We start from the raw sequence: 18,846 nt of genomic DNA on the forward strand, positions 1-18,846 counted from the left end.
GGAAAACTCACCTTTTGCTTTCGTATAGTAAGAACCATTCTGCTCCCTCTCTTAGGTTCTGTTCTTAATGAGAAATAAAAAATCTAGTTTAAATATTTTCAATTAAATGCAATCAATTATTTTTATTTATTTTTCATAATACAAATGCAATCGCATAAATAACCCCTTAATATCTACATCGGCCTCAATAATTTTCCCATTGTTTTCGAGACCGTTTTGTCCTTTGGTTGACACAGGGACCTCGTTCAAATGTATCAACTTCGATTGCGTTGGTTGAAAGATAAAATCATTGTACTTTAGAATGATTTTCAGCAGACTTTCTTCTTGTGTCTCATAAGCAACCAGAACTTTATCACTCGGCTGCAATGCCGCCTTCTTCTTCAACTTTTGTATACGATTGATAATCTCTCGTGCTGTACCTTCTTCAAACAACTCTTCGCTTTTGTTGAAATCCATAAGGATGAGAACATCATTCTGACTGATAGATGTCAAATTTCCTTCTTTGGTTTTTTCAAAAGCAAATGAGATTTGAATTTCCTCCAAGGAAATCTTCTGCCCATTTAATTGGAATTCCTTCGTCTTCAGACCCTGTTCAACTTGCTCGTCGGTCAATTGCTTGATTTGCTTTATAATGTTCTTAAATTCGTTTTTATACCGTTGCCCGAGTTTTTGATAATTCGGTTCGGCTCTAAACGTTGCCCCAAATTCCTTGCGATTGGTGGAGAACCTTATCTTGCGGACGTTCAACTCTTTAAGGATGATTTCTTTCGTGTTCTGCAGGTCACTCAGGAAATCCTCATTTAGATGGACCACAACCAATTCGGCTACTGGATATTTGAGTGGAATAACATTACGCTCTCGTAGGACCCTTCCGAGATCGATAATTGTTTGCATTCGTGAAACGCTCAGCTCCTCCAAAGGCTGGATGAATTCTTGGTTGATCCTAGGAATGAGGACACTATGAACTGAGTTTTGTTTCTCTCCATCGAAGTTGAAGTAAAACACCAGTCTCTGATAAACATACTCCGAAAAGAATGGTGCAAATGGTGCCATGACAATAGACAACTTAGCCAGAACATGAGTCAAAACGTTTAAGGATTCTCGTCGGTTCTGTGCGCCTTCCTCGTTCTTGATGCGGGATCTATTCAATCTAATATACCAGTTTGTTAATTGATCAATGAATTTAATGAGTTTTGGGAGGACAGTGTAGAGCCTGTAGGCTTGCATTTCGGTCTCAAAAAAGGCAACCAACGACTCTGTGTATGAGAGAATCCATCGATCCATGATGTTACTGAGACTATTTTTATCCACTATCGGTGAGTATGTGGAATCTTTGTCGACATTAAGGATGCAAAATCGAAAAGCATTGTACCATGGCAATAGAACACTCTTAACAATATTTTTCACACCATCTTCCTTGAAACAGAGATCACCGCCCTTTACTAGATTGGAGTTGATAAGATAGAGGCGTAGTGCATCGGCGCCATATTTTTTCATGATTGTCTCAGGATCAAGATAGTTTTTTTTTCGTTTGGACATCTTTGATCCATCGGCGGCAAGAACCAATCCATTAACAATAACGTTCTTGAACGGTTGCTTTTTAAACAATGCCGTCGAAATAACCAGAAGAGTGTAGAACCATCCGCGAGTCTGATCAATACCTTCTGCAATAAAGTCAGCAGGGAAGATCTTTTCAAATTCATCCTTGTTTTCGAATGGATAATGTTGCTGGGCGTAGGGCATTGCTCCTGACTCAAACCAACAATCGAATACTTCGGGAATCCTTCGGAGTGGTGGATTACCTGGTATCTTGGAGGGCAACTCTAAGTCATCAATGAATTCCCGATGAAGATCATTTATGTTCTGAATTCCGGACAGACGTTGCAGTTCTTCAATGCTCCCGATGCAGCGAATCTCAGCGCCAGATGGAGAAGACCAAAGCGGAATCGGAGTGCCCCAGTAACGATTTCGGCTAACAGCCCAGTCACGTGCATTACGCAACCAGTTAGCAAAGCGTTTCTCTTTCACGACTTCAGGAACCCATTGAGTTTTGGCGTTATTGGACAAAAGTTCATCGGTGAGCTTCTCCACACGAATGAACCACGATGGAACAGCTTTATAGATCAATGGAGTATCCGAACGCCAGCAAAATGGATAACTATGCTTGATTTGTGTAATTTGTATTACGCACCCGCGTTCTTTAAGCTTAGATGTGATAAGTGAATCAGCATCTTTAATGTAGAGTCCAACGAAATCAGAAACATCTTCGGTAAATCGGCCACAGTCATCGATGGGACAAACTATATCACTTGATTTCGATATGATGCCATTGGCTAGACAAACCCGATGATCATCCTCTCCAAAGTATGGAGCTTGATGAACAATGCCTGTTCCAGTATCGTCGGTGACGTAGTCGTCCAATAAAACCCTAAAAGCTCCAGATTTCTTGCGATATTCAGAGAAGTACTCAAAAAGAGGTTCATAAGCAACATCTTTCAATGAAGTGCCCGGAAATTCTTCAATAATAATATAATCACTTGGTTCCTTGAAAACAAACGATAAACGATTTCTGGAAAGAATATAAACTACATCAGCCTCAACCGCCACCGGCTTGACTTTGACATAGATAATCTTTGGATTGACACAAACAGCCAGGTTCGATGGAAGGGTCCATGGCGTGGTTGTCCATATGAGAAGCTTCTCATTAGAGCCGACAACATTCAGAGCGATAGTCAAACTTGGGTCTATAATATCTTTGTAATTCTGCGTGGATTCGAAATTCGAAAGAGGGGTACAGCAAGCTGTGGAAAAGGGCATCACTTTGGTGCCTTTATAGACTAAACCTTTGTCGAAGAGTTGCTTGAAAACCCACCACACGCTCTCCATGAAAGATGGATACATGGTCTTGTAGTCATTGTCAAAGTCTATCCATCGGCCGCTCATTTCTACCGTCGTCCTCCACTCACCAGAGTATCGTTGGACAATTTGTCTACATTCCTCATTATACTTTGCAATTCCCATTGCTTCAACATCTTTGGGACCTTTGATGTTTAGTTTCTTGTCGATTTCATGTTCGACTGGTAAACCGTGACAGTCCCATCCAAATCTACGTTCAACTAATAAATTCTTTTGTGTAGCATACCTACCAACTATGTCTTTGATGGTACCGGCAAGTATGTGTCCGTAATGAGGTAATCCCGTGGCAAATGGGGGTCCATCGTAGAAGGAGTAACAACCGGAATTAGACTTACGACGTTCTTGTTGGATTTTTTCAAATATACGATTTTCTCTCCAATAATTTAAAATTTCCGACTCGGCGGATGGAAATTGTAAATAATCTGGAACACTTAAATCGTCTCGATTTTTAAACATTTTCATAAAACACTGAAAGCTTGAAAACAGTGAAACGATTAAAACAGAATGAATAATGAAATCAAATTGAATGACGAAATTTCACTTAAAAATTACGCATTCCATGGAATACAAATATTTAAATGACAATGGCTCCATCTAGTGCAAAAAGAAAGTACAAAATTCAAAAAGGATGTTTGGATATCTATTTCCGTTAGATATTTATTTTATTAACTTTTGAAACTTTTTAATGTGGATTTTAATACATTGTTTCAAAAGGAATATAAAATTCCGAAATATTATGGAGCGAACGACGGAAAAAGTTTTGTTGAAATAAATGGTTTTACTTTTTTCTACTTCAGGTTCCGCCAAAAATAGGGTTGAAGATTTCATAACTGAGAAGAAGAAGTGATTTAGATGTGGACTGCTATTCGATAATACTTTGGCGTTAGGTAAAAAGGTCTAAGTCAAAAAATTTAATTTTAGGTTTTTGTTTTAGGTTAACAAATTTGTTGAAAAGATACTTTAAAATAAATCAAAGATAAAAGATTTTACTCCAGCCAACGACCAAATTTGAATAATCTCCAAAAACGACTGCCCTCTGGTGGTTCATTTCATTCCTCCAGGGTGTGTTCAGCTACAAAATTTTAGATGACAGTGTTCAATGTTCAACAGGAAGGTTACATTTGTTGTCTCTTTATTATACTAACAGCTTGAGTTTAGAACAGTTACTACATATCGTTATAATTTAGTCTTTAGTTCATTGTGTGACCAGTATCTGACTTATGTACAGTTGTGTTCATGAAAATAGCAGTGCTGATCACATTTTATTAGATTGTCAATTAGTTAAATAATGGAAATTCTTACAAAACAAAATAAACATGTTACTTGCATCTAACGATCTTTCGTTTTCATATTAGAGACTTTTAGCTTGAAGTTATACCTTAGTTTTCCCGCTGAACACCCATTATTTCAAACTCTCTGGATATAGTGTTCATAAAAATAGCAGTGCTTTTGATTTTATAAGTAAAAAGTGTTAACAATTCATTGTTTTTGTTTTTCGGTAAGTAAATATTTTACTATATACATTTTTAAGTATTTGCTACATACAAGCATATAAAAAATTAATAAATATTAGCTTTAAAATAAACAATGGGATGGTCAAAACACTGCACCGAAGAGATTCGAAAACTGCGTTTGGAGGGAAAAACCTACCAAAATATTCAAGACATCCTAGGCTGCTCAGCAAAAATGCGACTTAAAATGGCAAAATAAACCGAAAACGCGAGGCCCAAAAAGGATGGCTACTGAAAGAACTGACAAAAAAATTGTTCAGTTAGCAAAACAGAACCCTTCCATAGGCTCTAGGAAAATAAGAAATGGACTTCAACTGTCTGTTAGCGCTGTTACAATACGAAGCGCTGTTATATACGAAGCTACAAGCCTGAAGTCCACGCAAGGTACCATTCTTGACGAAAAAGCATGTGGCAAAGAGCATGGAGTTTGTTAAAACACATGGAGATTGGGCAAAAAAGAAAAGGAGGAATGTTCTGTGGAGCGGTGTCGTCCTTTTTGGTTACAAGGGTCGCCGAGAATATGTGAGAAGACCCTAAAATGCAGTGGAAAAATTATGATATGGGGCCGGGCCTATTTATCCCATGGGGGGTATAAGGGATGTAACCGAGCATGTGAAAATTCTCGAGGGGGTTATGTTACCCTATGCTTAAAAGGAAATGCCGTTGGTTTGGGTATACCAACAAAACTATGACCCAAAGCATACGTCAAAAAAGGCAAAATCATGGTTTGCGCAGAAGAAGTTATCCGTTATGGAGTGGCCCGTTCAATCCTTAACCCCATCGCAAATTTGTGGGGGATGTTAAAAACGCAGTTCATAAAGCAAACCCAAAAATTCGAAAGAATTGTGGGAAGCAGTGCGTGATTCGCGGAACTCAATACCAGTCGAGAGGTGTCAGGTTTTAGTGGACTTGGTAAAAAACAATTGTTATGCAACAAAGAACTAATTGTAAACTAACATTATTTGTATACTTTCATATAACTTATTACAGTTTTTCTAACTTCTGACGTAATAGATCTAGTACTTTGTCATGCACTGCTATTTTTATAAACAGCCATATATTTAAAAAGCGGTTTTTACTGTGACAAAGCTAATGGTAAAAAATCGATAATACATATTTTCTGTTATTATGAATAAAATATTTTAGTTTGCTATTAGAAGTTTAATGAAATATATTATAACGTTGAAAAGGCCTTTTTGTTTTATTTGCAGAGCACTGCTATTTTTATGAACACAACTGTAAGTCCATTTTGCCTAACGTCAAAGTCTCATACAACACCCCCCCCCCCCCCGCGCCTCACCTAAAAGTGATTCCACCTCTCAAGCTATGCTTGCCTCTTATACGTTTGGCGTTAAAAATTATAATTACTTTTCAAACGCCATCTGTTTTTTCTGTTAAAATGCAAATTTGTTTTGACATCACAAGCAAAGTCATTCTGGTTTCCCTATAAGCTGAAACGTCAATTTTCACACACCCTTAATTCTAATATTAATTCCCCAATGCTAACTCAATTCACGACTGCTAAAGTCGATTCACCACTGCTAAAGTCAATTCACCACTTAGTGATGAGAAATTCTTAAGGGGAGGCACCTAGTGGCTACGGAGACATTAGCTATTTCATTTTTGGGAAGAGTAAGATAACTCAGGCGACAAAGTTTAATGACGGATTTGTATAGAACAGTTAAAAACAAGCATTTTTTACTATGGGATGGTAGGTAAGTTTTATTTTAAGTTAATTATAAGCTTTATGATAGCAATAAGTTATTTGTCATGGTAAGAACTATCGGCCTGTCATCAGATAATCCAATAGAGAAAAACAATCTAACATCCAGTCCATGATCCGGTCATCGCAGTTTGGATTTTTCGAGCGGATCAAAATCTTGTCATCAAATTTGACGTTTGTGTTGTATGTTGTGGTGAGCGTCCATTTTCCACAGTCTTTTTGAAATTAACATTTCAATTCGTTTAAATGGACGTCGAGTGCGGTCATACTTACATATTTTTTACATTAAGTAAAATGAATTAAAGAAAATGGAAATGTATTTAATTGTATATTTTCTTATATAATATTTCATTTTGTAAAAAACAACAACTACCGACACTAAAGTTAAATCAACAAAAAAGTAAACAACAGATTAACCGTTTCAAGTACCAAATGTGACATTTGAGGTTGCTCATGGCAAGACATAATATGCCCAGTCAAACAAAACACTAAATTGCGGAAGAGAAGTTGGATTGGATTTTACTCTTGTGGAGCTGTGACCTCCTATTTTACCTTGGTTCGGTTGACTGGAATTATTCCCTTAGACTAGCTCTGCCGTGGGATCTTGAACCTTATGGAGATACAAAAAAAATCTATCCAGCGTCAAGATGTTGACAGACGCGCGAGTAAATTTCCTCTTTCCTCCCTACCTTGGTTGCTACATGAACTAAATACTAGAAACTTAGGCCGTGTGTGAATGGCGTTAAAATTTGCGTTAAAACTTCTACCACAATTAAAATTTGACGTCTTCTTTGAGGTGGGATCAAATTTAGCCATTTGCTGTGTGAATTGTATTAAAGTATTTAAAGTATTTTGCTGTGATTCTTTTATATCTTTTAAAATATCAAAGCATTATAAGAAGAAATTCAAGTAAACAGAGAAGAGACCGTGGGGTAAGTTATTAGTTGACGTTCAAGTTAAAAGTTGTCCAATTATAAATCCTATCGGTAGATTACCCGTATAAGCTATGGAAGACTTCGAGTGTTTTCAGAAGACATCGATGCAATTCTCAACAACGATGAGATTAAATGTCGTGAACATTTGCGGTTGAAAAGTTCCACTTTTAGAACGATTGTGGGCCTCATGCCAGGGAAACGGAGTGGTTGGACAAATGAGTATGAACTCGTTGTATTCCTTTACCGGATGGCATCTGGTTGCAGCTATCGACTTGCTGGTGGTTTTATTGGAATGAGATATACAGTGAAGAGCATTACGCACAAAATGCTTAATTTCTTTTGCGGATCCATGCTTCGTCTCTGTTGGAGCCAATCAAATCATCAAAAAATATTTACTATTAATAACTATCTTAATTTGTATTTGTACTTAAACCATTCAATTACTATAAACTTGCTTTTATTTTCATTCAAATTAAGCGCCTAAATTATACCAAACGCCATAATTTTTACATTTGAATTCGCCCTAAAAATTGTATTTTTAAATTTAACGTAACTTCTCTCTTGAACTACTAGAAAAATGTGTGTATAAATAGAAGCTTATAAATGAAATAAAAGCTTCTTCTTGTATTAAACCCTACTGGGAAATCACTGCCTTTTTCTTTTAAACGTCGCTCGCTATAGAGACTTGTCAATTTCGCATATTTCGCTACCGTTAATTAGTTAACGCATCAATCAGGATCTAATCTATCTTTTGTATAGAAAAGAACACATATAGAGATCCCGGGTTGACGGTCAGTTTCATTTGATCGTTCAGTCTCATTAAACATGTTCAACCTAATAACTATGGGGACATTGGCTATAGATTTTGCAGACATTTCAAACCTAATATATTTCAAAATGTGATAGGAGCTATAGATGGCACTCATATCAGGATACTTTGTCCTGGAAGAAAACAAGGTATGGCAAAACATTCACAACAATATACCTTGTATTTTTGTGACATATTTTTCCATAGCTGCCTGCATGCCTTAAAATCCTTTGTGGGGTCTCCAAAGCGCTCCGCTATACACCTTGAATTGAAAAAAAACAACCGTTATTTAACAGAAATTTGTTACTGATTTACAAACCTCCATCCATCATTAATGATTGCATTTTTAGATGTAAACATATCATCCAAACTTATCCTAGTTTGAATAAGATTTATTTTTTCTTTGTGAGACCCTAGAAAACAAAAGCATTGAATTTATAGGTAAATAAATTAATTCATTTCAAACTTACATTTATTGTATGGTTTTCCAGCCTGCCTTCGTTTTTTTTCTTGCTCCATTTCCGTTTGTTTTGAATGCAAAATTGCAAAAGCAAGATCAAATTTCTCTATCAATAGAAACGTCAAATTTTAACACACTGTAACCTGCTCCACAGTTCAATAAATTTTAACCCATTTTATTCACCTCATTAGTGTCAAATTTTAGCGCTGGTTAAATTTTAACACACATTTTAACGCAATTCACACACGGCCTTAGCCCCTAATTACGAGAAGCGAATCGAACGTTCGACTTAAAGCGAACGTTTGAGAAATCTAATATAGATCAAAATTAAGATGGATTAATTTCGATGTTCAAATGGGTTAACATCAACAAAATTCCAGAAAAGTTGGCTTTTTTTTTTATTGTACGCGCACTCAAGGGGATATGAATGATTATACACAGTGCGAGTAATTAGGAAGGGAGGATAGGATTTGAAAGGAGATACCGATGCACATTGGTTTGGAATGCCTGCACATTGTAATGAGTGGGAAATATTGAGTCTGGTAAAGCATTCCACATTCGTGTAGTGCGACTAAAAAAAGAATTTCTGAACTTAACAGTACCACCGAAATTGGGCTCAAGGGTAAACTGATGGGCATTCCTAAAAGAAAGAGTATTACGGTTGAATTGTTTGAGGGGAGGAATGCAACTGGCTATTTCATTAGAGCATTGCTTATGGAAGTAGCGATAGAATAATAAGAGATATGAAACCTTACGACGGTGCTCAAGAGATGCAAAAGTTTCAGTTAGACAATGGTCTCCTATCATTTTTAGAGCTCTCTTTTGAATTCTTTCCAAGAGACTGAAGTGGGTTATAGGATCACCTGGCCAAATATGGGAATTGTACTCAAGTTTTGGACGAATATAGGCTTTATAAATTATAGACAGATCAGAAGGGGTAAAAAACTTCTTGCATCGTCGGAGAAAAAACTAAACACTTAGCACCATTTTTGGCGATGTTAAATATGTGATCACTCCACAACAAGTGGTTTGTATACCACTTGTTGGTATATACCTAGGACTGATAGCTGTTCAGTCTCCTCGATGCAAGTACCACTCATGGATAGTGGCATTGGGGGAGGGTTACGCTTTTGCGACAGTAGACAGCATTGAGTTTTCGAAGCATTAAATTCTACACGGTTTTTGATTCCCCATTGAGCAATGCTGTCAAGATCTGAATTTAATGAGCTCATCAAACGCTGCCGTTGGTAGTCCACATCCGAAGAACAAGGATGAGAATCTAAAAACGAATATGAAAAGCTCAGGGTACTGTCATCCGCGAAACAATTTAGTGGGTTAGAAGTTTCAGACAAAAGATCATTTATAAAAATGAGGAAGAGCGTCGTCTATTTTGTGAATATCAGATTTGAACCCTTCCAATACTACTTGAATTGAACGGTCCAAAAGGTAATTTCTAACCCAACGAAGAAGGGATTCATCAATACCAAATGCACGCATTTTTGATAAGAGAGCTTGATGACAAACTCTATCAGATGCTTTTGAAATATCAAGTGCAATAATCTTACTTTGTTCAAAACGATGTAAAGATTTGTTCCACTGTTCGGTGAGATGAACCATGAGATCACCAGTGGACCTATTGCAACGAAAGCCATACTGCCGGTCATTAAGAAGCTTTCGTTCTTCAAGATATTTCTTAAGCTGAAAATTGATCAGCGTTTCCATGACCTTGGAAAGAAGGGATGTAAGTGCAATTGGACGATAGTTGGATGGTGAGGAGGATTCGCCTTTTTTAGGGACAGGCTGGACAAATGCAGTTTTCCATCCACTCGGAAAGAGACCTGTAGAATAGGACAGATAGAAAGCTTACGCAATGGTTTTGCCAGCGTTGAAAAACACCTCTTCAGAACAATAGCGGGGATACTATCCGGGCCAGCGGATTTGTGAATGTCAAGATTTTTAAGTACTCTAGTAACTGAACGAGTGCGAAAGAAGATTCGTCCCATAGAATCGTTAACGCTTTCAAGTACAGGCGGAGTCATGTCACTCACTAGCAGCATCGAATTAACATCAAACTGTGCTGCAAGCAAATTGGCTTTATCAATCGAGCTTACATAGGGAGTGTCATTGGAAACAAGCGTCGGAACCGACGAAGACGTAGTGTTACGCACATTTTTTACAAATGACCAGAAATTTTTACTACCATTGGGACATTGTAGTATTTTTTGCCGTAATTTCTGGTCATGCAAAAATTTAATGCGTCGTATATGTCCGTTACAGGTCTTTCTAGCTTGTTTGAACTTATTCCGGTTTTCCTCAGTTGGGTTGGCTTAGTAATTCCGGAAACTTACATTTTTGATATTAATAACCTTTTTACAGCTCGAATCAAACCATGAGTTTTATTTGGGTTTGATAGATTTTACCCTATTCGTTATAAAATTTCTCATTCCGCAAACAATTAAGTTTGTAATCATATCTGCACTGGGATCCAAGTAACTATCGAGGAAGCATAGTGACCAGTTAAAGTTCCTGAAGAATTCATTGAGACCGTCCCAGTTGGCTTTCTCATATTGCCAAACGGTACTCGTAGGTAAAGTGAAAATTAAAATGGTATTCACAAAATGAGTGATTTCAAAAACGTTCCCTAACAGTCGAACGTTCGATTCTCTTCTAGTAATAAGGGCCTTAACCAACTTTAAAGTTCCTTATGACGTCTGAACCTGCCTATTGGTTTGAGATAGAGACAAATGCTTTTATGGGTGCTTTACTGGTTTAAATAATGCATAAAGCAGTTCGTTGTCGATATCGTGGTTTCCTTGAGCCAAGAGAATATTTCCTTGAATGCTAAAAGTTCTGCATGAACAACGTGCGGTAGGGACAGACTTTTTTAATTTTATACTTGACACGTATATGAACTTTATGACATGTATTCTATTCGTACAAAAATTCGAACTAGAGATTTTAATCATGGAATTCGATAAAAAATGGGTCCAGATTTGTACAAAAATTGATTTTTTCAGTCAATTTCGGTCATAAAGCGGATGGCGGTAGGACACCTATCCAAAATACCCTATCCACACGAGATTGAACGCAGCAATTGAGTTTGTTTTAAAAATTTTGTAACGGTATCTCAAGTTGTTGGGATTTCGTGTATAGAACCAAATCTGGATTTGAAAAACCCTCCTACAACAGACCTTCTTTTGTGCTTAACCATAGCGAACTTTCTTTATAGTTTCAAAGCACAAATTCCAATTTAATTTTTTGTAATTGGAAGTTTCTAGGTAAACAACTTCAACTTTAAACTTATCAAAACTCATATAAAATTCAATATTTTTTGTACTTTTGAGTAATTTTTAATTTTTTAACAAATAAAAAAATCCTTATAAAAACAGATAAACATAATGATTATAATAAATAATACAAAACATACACGATAACAAATTTTTTAAGACGAAACAGTAATTTCAATGTATGCTTTTCATAAGAGGTTCCAATGACTGCTGCATCACAGAAGCCATCAAACTATTTGCCGTTACTATTTTAACGTCTTTACTTGCACGTCGATAGCGATACCATAATTGATTATCAGAATTTTCTGATACCAAATAAAATTTACGATCATCTTGAGATGTGGGAATGCTTGCTAGAACTGTTCCTCCAGCACAAACTATTATATCTAGAAAAAGCAGATTGATTTTTAATAAATCTTTTGTTTTTGTATAAATTAAGCCCTACCTTTCATTTCATCTGGTTTCGGTGTTATATTTGGTGTCATCATAAAATTCATGCCCCCAAACAACGATGAATTTTTAGCCATTTGAAGAGAATTGCGCATCGAAAATGTATGACGCTTTTGAAACTTTTCATCATCGAATATGTATTTGTCGAATGATACTTCTGTGGATTTCATCAGGATGACTTCTTTGAACCAATCAACTTTGACAACGGGTACACCCCGAGCTATGGCAACTAGAAGTTTATATGTCCGGTTGCCTGCCTCTAAAATTAATACATCACAATCTTTGGGGTCTTCAGTGTACTCCCAAATTCCTTCAAATAAAAATTACAATATATATCTTAGTATAAAAAAAAAACAACTCGTTAGAAACAAAAATATTATTACGTCCTGTATATTGAACTACGGCATCTCTAGTTGCTGGCGAACAAGATGTCATGGCAATTCTTAGCTTCCTCTTTCGACGAAGTGTTCTATCTGAATCATTACTTTCGGCTGAGCTCTGAGAGATGCTATATGGCAAGTAATCCTGCTGGGATTTCCTCTTTTCGGTATTTTTTTTCTTAAAAGCAGACATTCCCTCGGCATCGGAATCTGTTAAATCGATAAGTTCTTCGCATTTTTTATTTGTGATAAGTGATGCATTTTTGGCTGGTTCTGGAAATAAATAAAAATATAATAATTCTCAACTTTTTAAAATGTATCCAAGGACTACCATCTTTTTTATCATCTTCTTTGATTTTCTCCAGATTTTTATTCAAGGTGACTTTCTTGTCGTTAACTTTTGTTTGGGAAGCACTTCTGAGTCGGCTTTTTCGCGGTGTTGGTTTGTCACTATTCGGTTTGCTAACAACATCAAGAGCCTCTAATTTATTGATTTTCGAAGCTTTACTTGAGGATTTAGAAGCTTCAGCATTTCTTTTGGTAGCCCTCGATCTGGTTGATTTGTCTTCTGGTTCTTCTGATTTTTCTGGCTTTGACTCTTGAACTTTTCGGCGTGTTCTTGTTCTTCCACTAACCGTTTCTTTTGAATTTTCACCTATAAGTTCTTTGGGGTCTTTCGATGAGTTAATGGAGGATGTACGAGATGAGAGAGATTCTTTGGAGGTTGAACGGGTTTTTTTAATTTCACCAGAACTTGTTTTTCTATTTGAACTCGATGCTTTTGGCAAATCGGACTTTAAACTAGAAGAATCCTTAACAAGACTGGAAGTCCTTGAAAGACAAGATTTTTCTATGACGACCCTCGACTCTTTTATCTGTTGGGGAGTCACTATAGCGGAATCCTTGACAAGACTTGAATTTCTGGAAAGACTTGAATTTCTGGAAAGACTTGAATTTTCTTTGACGAAACTTGAGTCTTTTGACAGTTGAGGCTTCGCGGAGAAAGAATATTTGTCAAGACTGGAATTCTTGGAGAGACTAGAATTCTCTCTGGCAATACTCGAGTTCTTTGCCAGGTCCGGCTTCACGCTAGAGGAATTCCTCGCAAGACTTGAATCTTTTGTAAGACTTGAATTCTTGGAAAGACTTGAATTTTCTTTGACGACACTAGAGTCTTTTGCCAAGTCCGGCTTTACGATGGAGGAATTCTTTAAAAGATTTGAATTTTCAACGAGAATCGGATCGATCGAAAGCTTAGCATCTTTCGTACTTTTAGAACTTTTCTTTGTGTTGTAACTGCTTTCGATGTTTTTGTTCTTTTCAGTTTCACTTTCTTTATCTTTCTTTTTGGACTTTTCCTGTTTAGAGGAGACCTTTTCATTTTTGCTCAATTTTTCATTGTCTGAGCGTTTTCGTTTTTCTTCAACATCTGGAATTTTATTAATTGTTCGTCGAGCTCTTCTCTTAGATTCTTTTTTGTCGGCTTCTTCTTTTGCATTCATCGTGACGTATGTCGATTTACGTCGAGTTACTCTCGCACAAACCACTTCTTCCTCAACCACCGGCTTTTCCTTTGCAGGTTTGCTCACAGATTTAGATCTGGTTTCTCTCCTTTTTGGCAACAAGTCACTAAATGAATCCTCACTATCATCGGAATCAGAAGCCTCGTCAATCGTTTGACCGTTCTCATCCCCAAAAAGTTCTTTGTTACGTTTTTCCAAAACCATATTCCGCCATTTTACTTCGGCTTCCTTTTGTAGTTGTGAATTTTTTGAAAATTCCTTGCGCAAGAAGTCAGGTGTAAGCAAAAAGTCATCAATACTTACAGCGGGATTTTTGGAATAGTTGGTTTTCGGTGCTGCCACTGGAACTCGGAAGTTATTATTTTTAGGAGTCATTTCAGAATTTGTATCTAATTCTTTTTCTTCTTGTTGTTTTGTGGAATTAGTTGAGTTATTTTCCGGAGTCGAAGGTTCCTCAGGAACTAATTCTGGATGTGCAATTTTACTTTGACATTCACGCATCTGTTTAACCAATTCTGGAGCGATCACCTCGTCCATTTCATCATCGTCGGAATCGAGGAGTTTATTGAATTTTGTTCTGAAACTATGCTCAGAAAATGGCATATCACAATCAACCAGAGTCGAGGAAAAGACGTTGGTTGCAATTGGCAGTGGAGCATGGTCATCCTTGAGAAAGACCTGAGTGGGTGGAAGATCGTCCTCACAGATTTGCACCGTAGAAGAGGGTGATTTTTGTGGTGTTGGAATGTTTGGTGTCACGTTCGGCTTGGGTGATGCTTGAGGTATTGGTGATGCTTGGGGTTTTGGTGATGGGCGAGGTTTTGGTGAAGCTTGGGGCAAAGCAAACACATGATTTGAAAAGTTTGCCTTACTGTTATTGGGATTTTGTGGTATTTGATGTTTTGGGAGACTATCAGGCACAGCCGGTATGGATTTGACAGTTGGAGGTGCAAAAGCTTGCGTATCAGGCAACGAATCCAAGTCATCTTCGGTTGAAGTCCGTGACGGCAAAGAGGTTCTTGTGATGGTTGTGTTAGCAGTAATTGGTTTGAAAAACGCTTGAGTCGGTGGATATTCATCAGGTTCATCTTGAAGCTCGTTTTCTTTTGGTAGGGGCGGGGGCAAAGAGGGCGTTGTGAAGGAGTTGTTAACAGATTGCGGTTTGAAAAACGCCTGAGTTGGTGTATATTCGTCGATTTCCTTTGGAAGATCATTTTCTTTTGCAATCTTATCCGCTTCTGCAGATGGTGGTGGCGGCAGCAAAGAGGACCTTGTGAAGGAGGTGTTAACAGAATGCGGTTTGAAAAACGACTGAGTTGGTGGATATTCATCGATTTCATTTTCGTCATTCTCTTTTGTGACCTGATCCAATTTTTCAGTGTCATTGGTTGTTGATATTGGTATTATTATGGGATCTTTGAGATTTTCGTCTTTGTTACTCTCTTGCTTGTTTGTTGTTGTTGCCACAATTTCAGGTTCCTCGGGAATCGCAAAGATATCTGGTGTACTGCTTTGTGAGAGAGCTATTTCTGCTCTTTTTCTCTTGACTTGAATGAAATCCGTAGTCACCGAACCAACAACATCAAACAATCCATCAGGTGTTACAGATCCATCTGCATTGTTTTCCTCCGCTGTCTTTTTGGACCACTGCAAGGCGGACATTTCATTCTCAATATCTTCTTCATCGTTAATTGCAAAGTCATCGATCAGAACAGTGTCATGTTTTACAGTAGGAATAACTATCGAAAGCGGAATATTTGCTAGTAAATCACTGGATTGATTGCTGAGCTCTTCATCGCTTCCATTGAAATCTTGTGTACAAATGCGAAATTGACTCGATGGCATTCTATCGTCCTGTGATAGTGTTTCGTTTACATCATCACTGGGAAATGCTACTCTCGCATGGTTAGGCAGGGAAATAGCAGAACTAACAACTTCCTGAGTCTCAGGAATAAAGAAATCATCATCACCAGCGGTGCTATTTTTCTTGGATCTGTTGCTGTACAGTGAAATGTTAGTAGAATTGTTTGTTCTACTGTTGTTGCCGGTTTCGGGCGCATGTTGAGTTTCTGGAATATAAAAACTATCATTGCTTCGAGCGCTTGTGTTGCTGCCTAGCGAAGTTCGTGGTAAGCAGGTTGGAATCAGGAAGCTAGAGGCAGGCTTTGACGCACTCGTCAAACTGGAAGCAGCTGATTGGTTTGGGGTTGATGTTAGAGAGTTCTTGAGGGAGTTTTTCAAGCGACTTCCCGAAGAAGAAATATGCTCGGGAGAGTTGCAAATAATTTCCGATGTGTCTGCAATTGGAGAATTCAATCGTTCTTCCAGATAGCCACTGTCACGGTCACCCTGAAATAAAAATATTTGCAAAAGTTGTATACCGTGACAATGGCATTTTTCTCTCATAAAAAAAAACTCTTTTCAATCGGACAATGGTGGTTAGGAACTTTAAGAACTTAGACGAGATGCATCTTAAATCTAACAGCCTGTCGTAAACTAATAGATTAGATACCTATTTAAGCTTTAAACTTACCTCGAACCACAGCTGCAGGCTCGCATTGACATTTCCAAATCGAATCTTTAAAGTTTTCGCCAAGGGAAAACTTTTGAATCTTGGAATTTTCACATCGTCAACAAACGTTCCATGTTTTGAACAAAAATCGAATAGTTGAGGTGATGCACTTTGTGTTAAATCTATAACCGAATGCTTGATGTCCACAGACTGCCAAGGAAACCAAAAATAGTTTAAATCTTTCAACTATGAGCTTTAGGAAAATGTTCTTACCTGATCATCAATTTCAATGTCATGGGATAATTCATTTGATTTACGTCCTATTAAATATTCCTGACCAATTTTTAGAGTGTATTTTGTTCCTTCAACATTGAGTATTCCCAGCTTTTGAGAAGGAAGGGTAGGTCATTTTTTGCGTATAGGAATTTACTTTAAGGATCATAGTTTGTACTTACTTTGAGCATTTCTTTTGGATAACTTGAATATAGCAATAGAAAATAAAATCAACACATTTAAAACAGTTATTTTTTTTTAAATTAAAACAAATTGACACAAAACGAAACCGATTTCTTATTTATCCAGAATGTTTTTTGATGTTTTCTTTTTGTTGTCCGTTTTTGAAATAGTTCGAAATGCTTGACATTTCGCGCGTAATAAATAAGCCACCTAGATTTGAGTTTAGAAAATCAAATTAGATGTAAGCCCAGAGAGGTGCGTTCGTTGAGTAGTATTAAAAAAGCAGCGGCTAGACTTTGAATGAAAGTGCATTTTTCAGTTATGTGTATTAAAAAGTTTAATACAATAAACTGCGGAAATACAAATTAACGACATTCCCCCCGGGCTGAATTTACATTATCGCAGCACGAATTTCCTTCTGTTTTTTTTACAGTTAGGTAGAGGTCTCAATAGAACATGTTTTAAATATTAAGGCGAGGAAACAACTTTAAGACATAGAAAAAAACATTTTCTTTTTCGGACTTAACCCTACTTTTTTTATACTGCATTTTTAAACCTAAAACAACCTTTTTTATGTATATGCAAAGCACTTTTTGAATTTGAGCACTAAAATCAAAGAATTTGCCAACAAAAAAAGCAAAATCAGCCATTTTTGCGTGTTTTGTATGTAAAAAAGTGAACTTCAAAAATTAATTAAAAATAGAAATAAATGTTTCCTCGTTCTAGGATTGATATAGTTATTATTTATTTGTACATATCTATCAAATAAAAAAACGCGAGTCGAAATTCGTGCTGCAGTAATGGAACGTTGAGCCTTCCACCTTCATAAATGTTAATTATTCAGTTTATTTTATGAAGAACTGTCAAAAATGTGACATAATAGGGGTCTTGTTTCATTGTAAAAATGCAAAAGTGTAAAATCTTAGGCTAGGTGCCTACATGCAACTTTTTCGAAACTAAATAGTTCGATCGTTATTTGTGCAAACATTGCGCACATAAGCAATTCCGAAAGTAATCAACGAAATAAACCAATACACATTAAACATTTATTCACTTTGACTAAAATTTTCTCTCTCTTGCACTTACAGAAAATTATTCAACAATTTAGTTGAATGTCCGCGCAGTTACCAATAATTTCTTTTGACACAAACTAAGAAATCTTGTTTGTGTCAAAACACAAACTAAAAAGTTGCTCGAATGGGCAACAGAATGGTTTCTGCATGTGTGCGGTCTCTCATATAAGTCAATAGTGCTCAGTTTAGAAACCAAACAGTTTCGAAACTAAAAGTTACATGTGCTTACCTAAATTCGCACATGAACTGCTAATAGCCAACTTTGCGTTGGTGTCATCTGTTCCTTATGTCTACTAGAAATTACTTAGGCTTAAGCACTACTCACATGAGCACTACCAACGAATGAACGAATATTCGTCGATTTTGACATTTCTTTCACATGAGAGTTTTATTAATATATGATATTGAAAAGTAAAAGTATGCATCATTGATCAAATAGAAACTATATTGCTATCGTTTTGTTAAGAATTTGTGTGGAGATATGTCTTTAAACATATATAAACTTACATTTTTTGTAGCACCCATGGCATGATGGTTAACATGGTTAACAACGGACTGTTGTGCCAACCAATTTAATTTTTAATTTAAACTTACATTTTAATTCGTTCGTCGTTCGTTGGTCGCGCTCATGTGAGTACTGCTTTAGTGGACATATGAAGAAACTTTTAAAAGTAATTTTGTTGAATTCAAGAAACAATAGGTGGCTTTTAGAAGCTAGTTTTATTTTTTTCCACTGAAACTACAAGAGGACAAGCATAGCTAAAATGTTGGAATGATTTGTATGATTACTTTTGTATGGGAATAAGAATCGT

The 18,846-nt window shown here is 36.7% G+C and overlaps 2 protein-coding genes across 2 annotated transcripts; both read right to left on the minus strand.

Moving 5' to 3' along the window:
• Nucleotides 1–87: 87 nt before the first annotated feature.
• Nucleotides 88–3,422, minus strand: LOC129946927 (isoleucine--tRNA ligase, cytoplasmic-like). Its single transcript, XM_056057308.1, has one exon. It carries the CDS (start codon nt 3,376–3,378, stop codon nt 127–129), a length of 3,252 nt encoding a protein of 1,083 aa, XP_055913283.1. The 5' UTR covers nt 3,379–3,422; the 3' UTR covers nt 88–126.
• Nucleotides 3,423–11,688: 8,266 nt separating this feature from the next.
• Nucleotides 11,689–17,106, minus strand: LOC129947823 (mediator of DNA damage checkpoint protein 1). Its single transcript, XM_056058536.1, has 7 exons — nt 16,961–17,106; nt 16,779–16,889; nt 16,527–16,715; nt 12,802–16,342; nt 12,474–12,743; nt 12,086–12,400; nt 11,689–12,026 (listed from the first exon to the last, which is right to left on the minus strand). Exons 1-7 carry the CDS (start codon nt 16,967–16,969, stop codon nt 11,815–11,817), a joined length of 4,647 nt encoding a protein of 1,548 aa, XP_055914511.1. The 5' UTR covers nt 16,970–17,106; the 3' UTR covers nt 11,689–11,814.
• Nucleotides 17,107–18,846: the final 1,740 nt, after the last annotated feature.

The sequence above is a fragment of the Eupeodes corollae genome, chromosome 2 (assembly GCF_945859685.1).
Source record: "Eupeodes corollae chromosome 2, idEupCoro1.1, whole genome shotgun sequence".
Classification (NCBI taxonomy): domain Eukaryota; kingdom Metazoa; phylum Arthropoda; class Insecta; order Diptera; family Syrphidae; genus Eupeodes; species Eupeodes corollae.

Bases quoted from the DNA above. Each gene is read 5' to 3' on its own strand.
- LOC129947823 (XM_056058536.1), bottom strand. The intron at 16,343-16,526 runs GTAAGTTTAAAG...TTTTTATTTCAG, and splicing joins GCCTGCAGCTGTGGTTCGAG to GGTGACCGTGACAGTGGCTA. The intron at 12,401-12,473 runs GTAATAATATTT...TTTTATTTGAAG, and splicing joins CGTAGTTCAATATACAGGAC to GAATTTGGGAGTACACTGAA.
- LOC129946927 (XM_056057308.1), bottom strand. From the start codon at position 3,378: ATGAAAATGTTTAAAAATCGAGACGATTTAAGTGTTCCAGATTATTTA.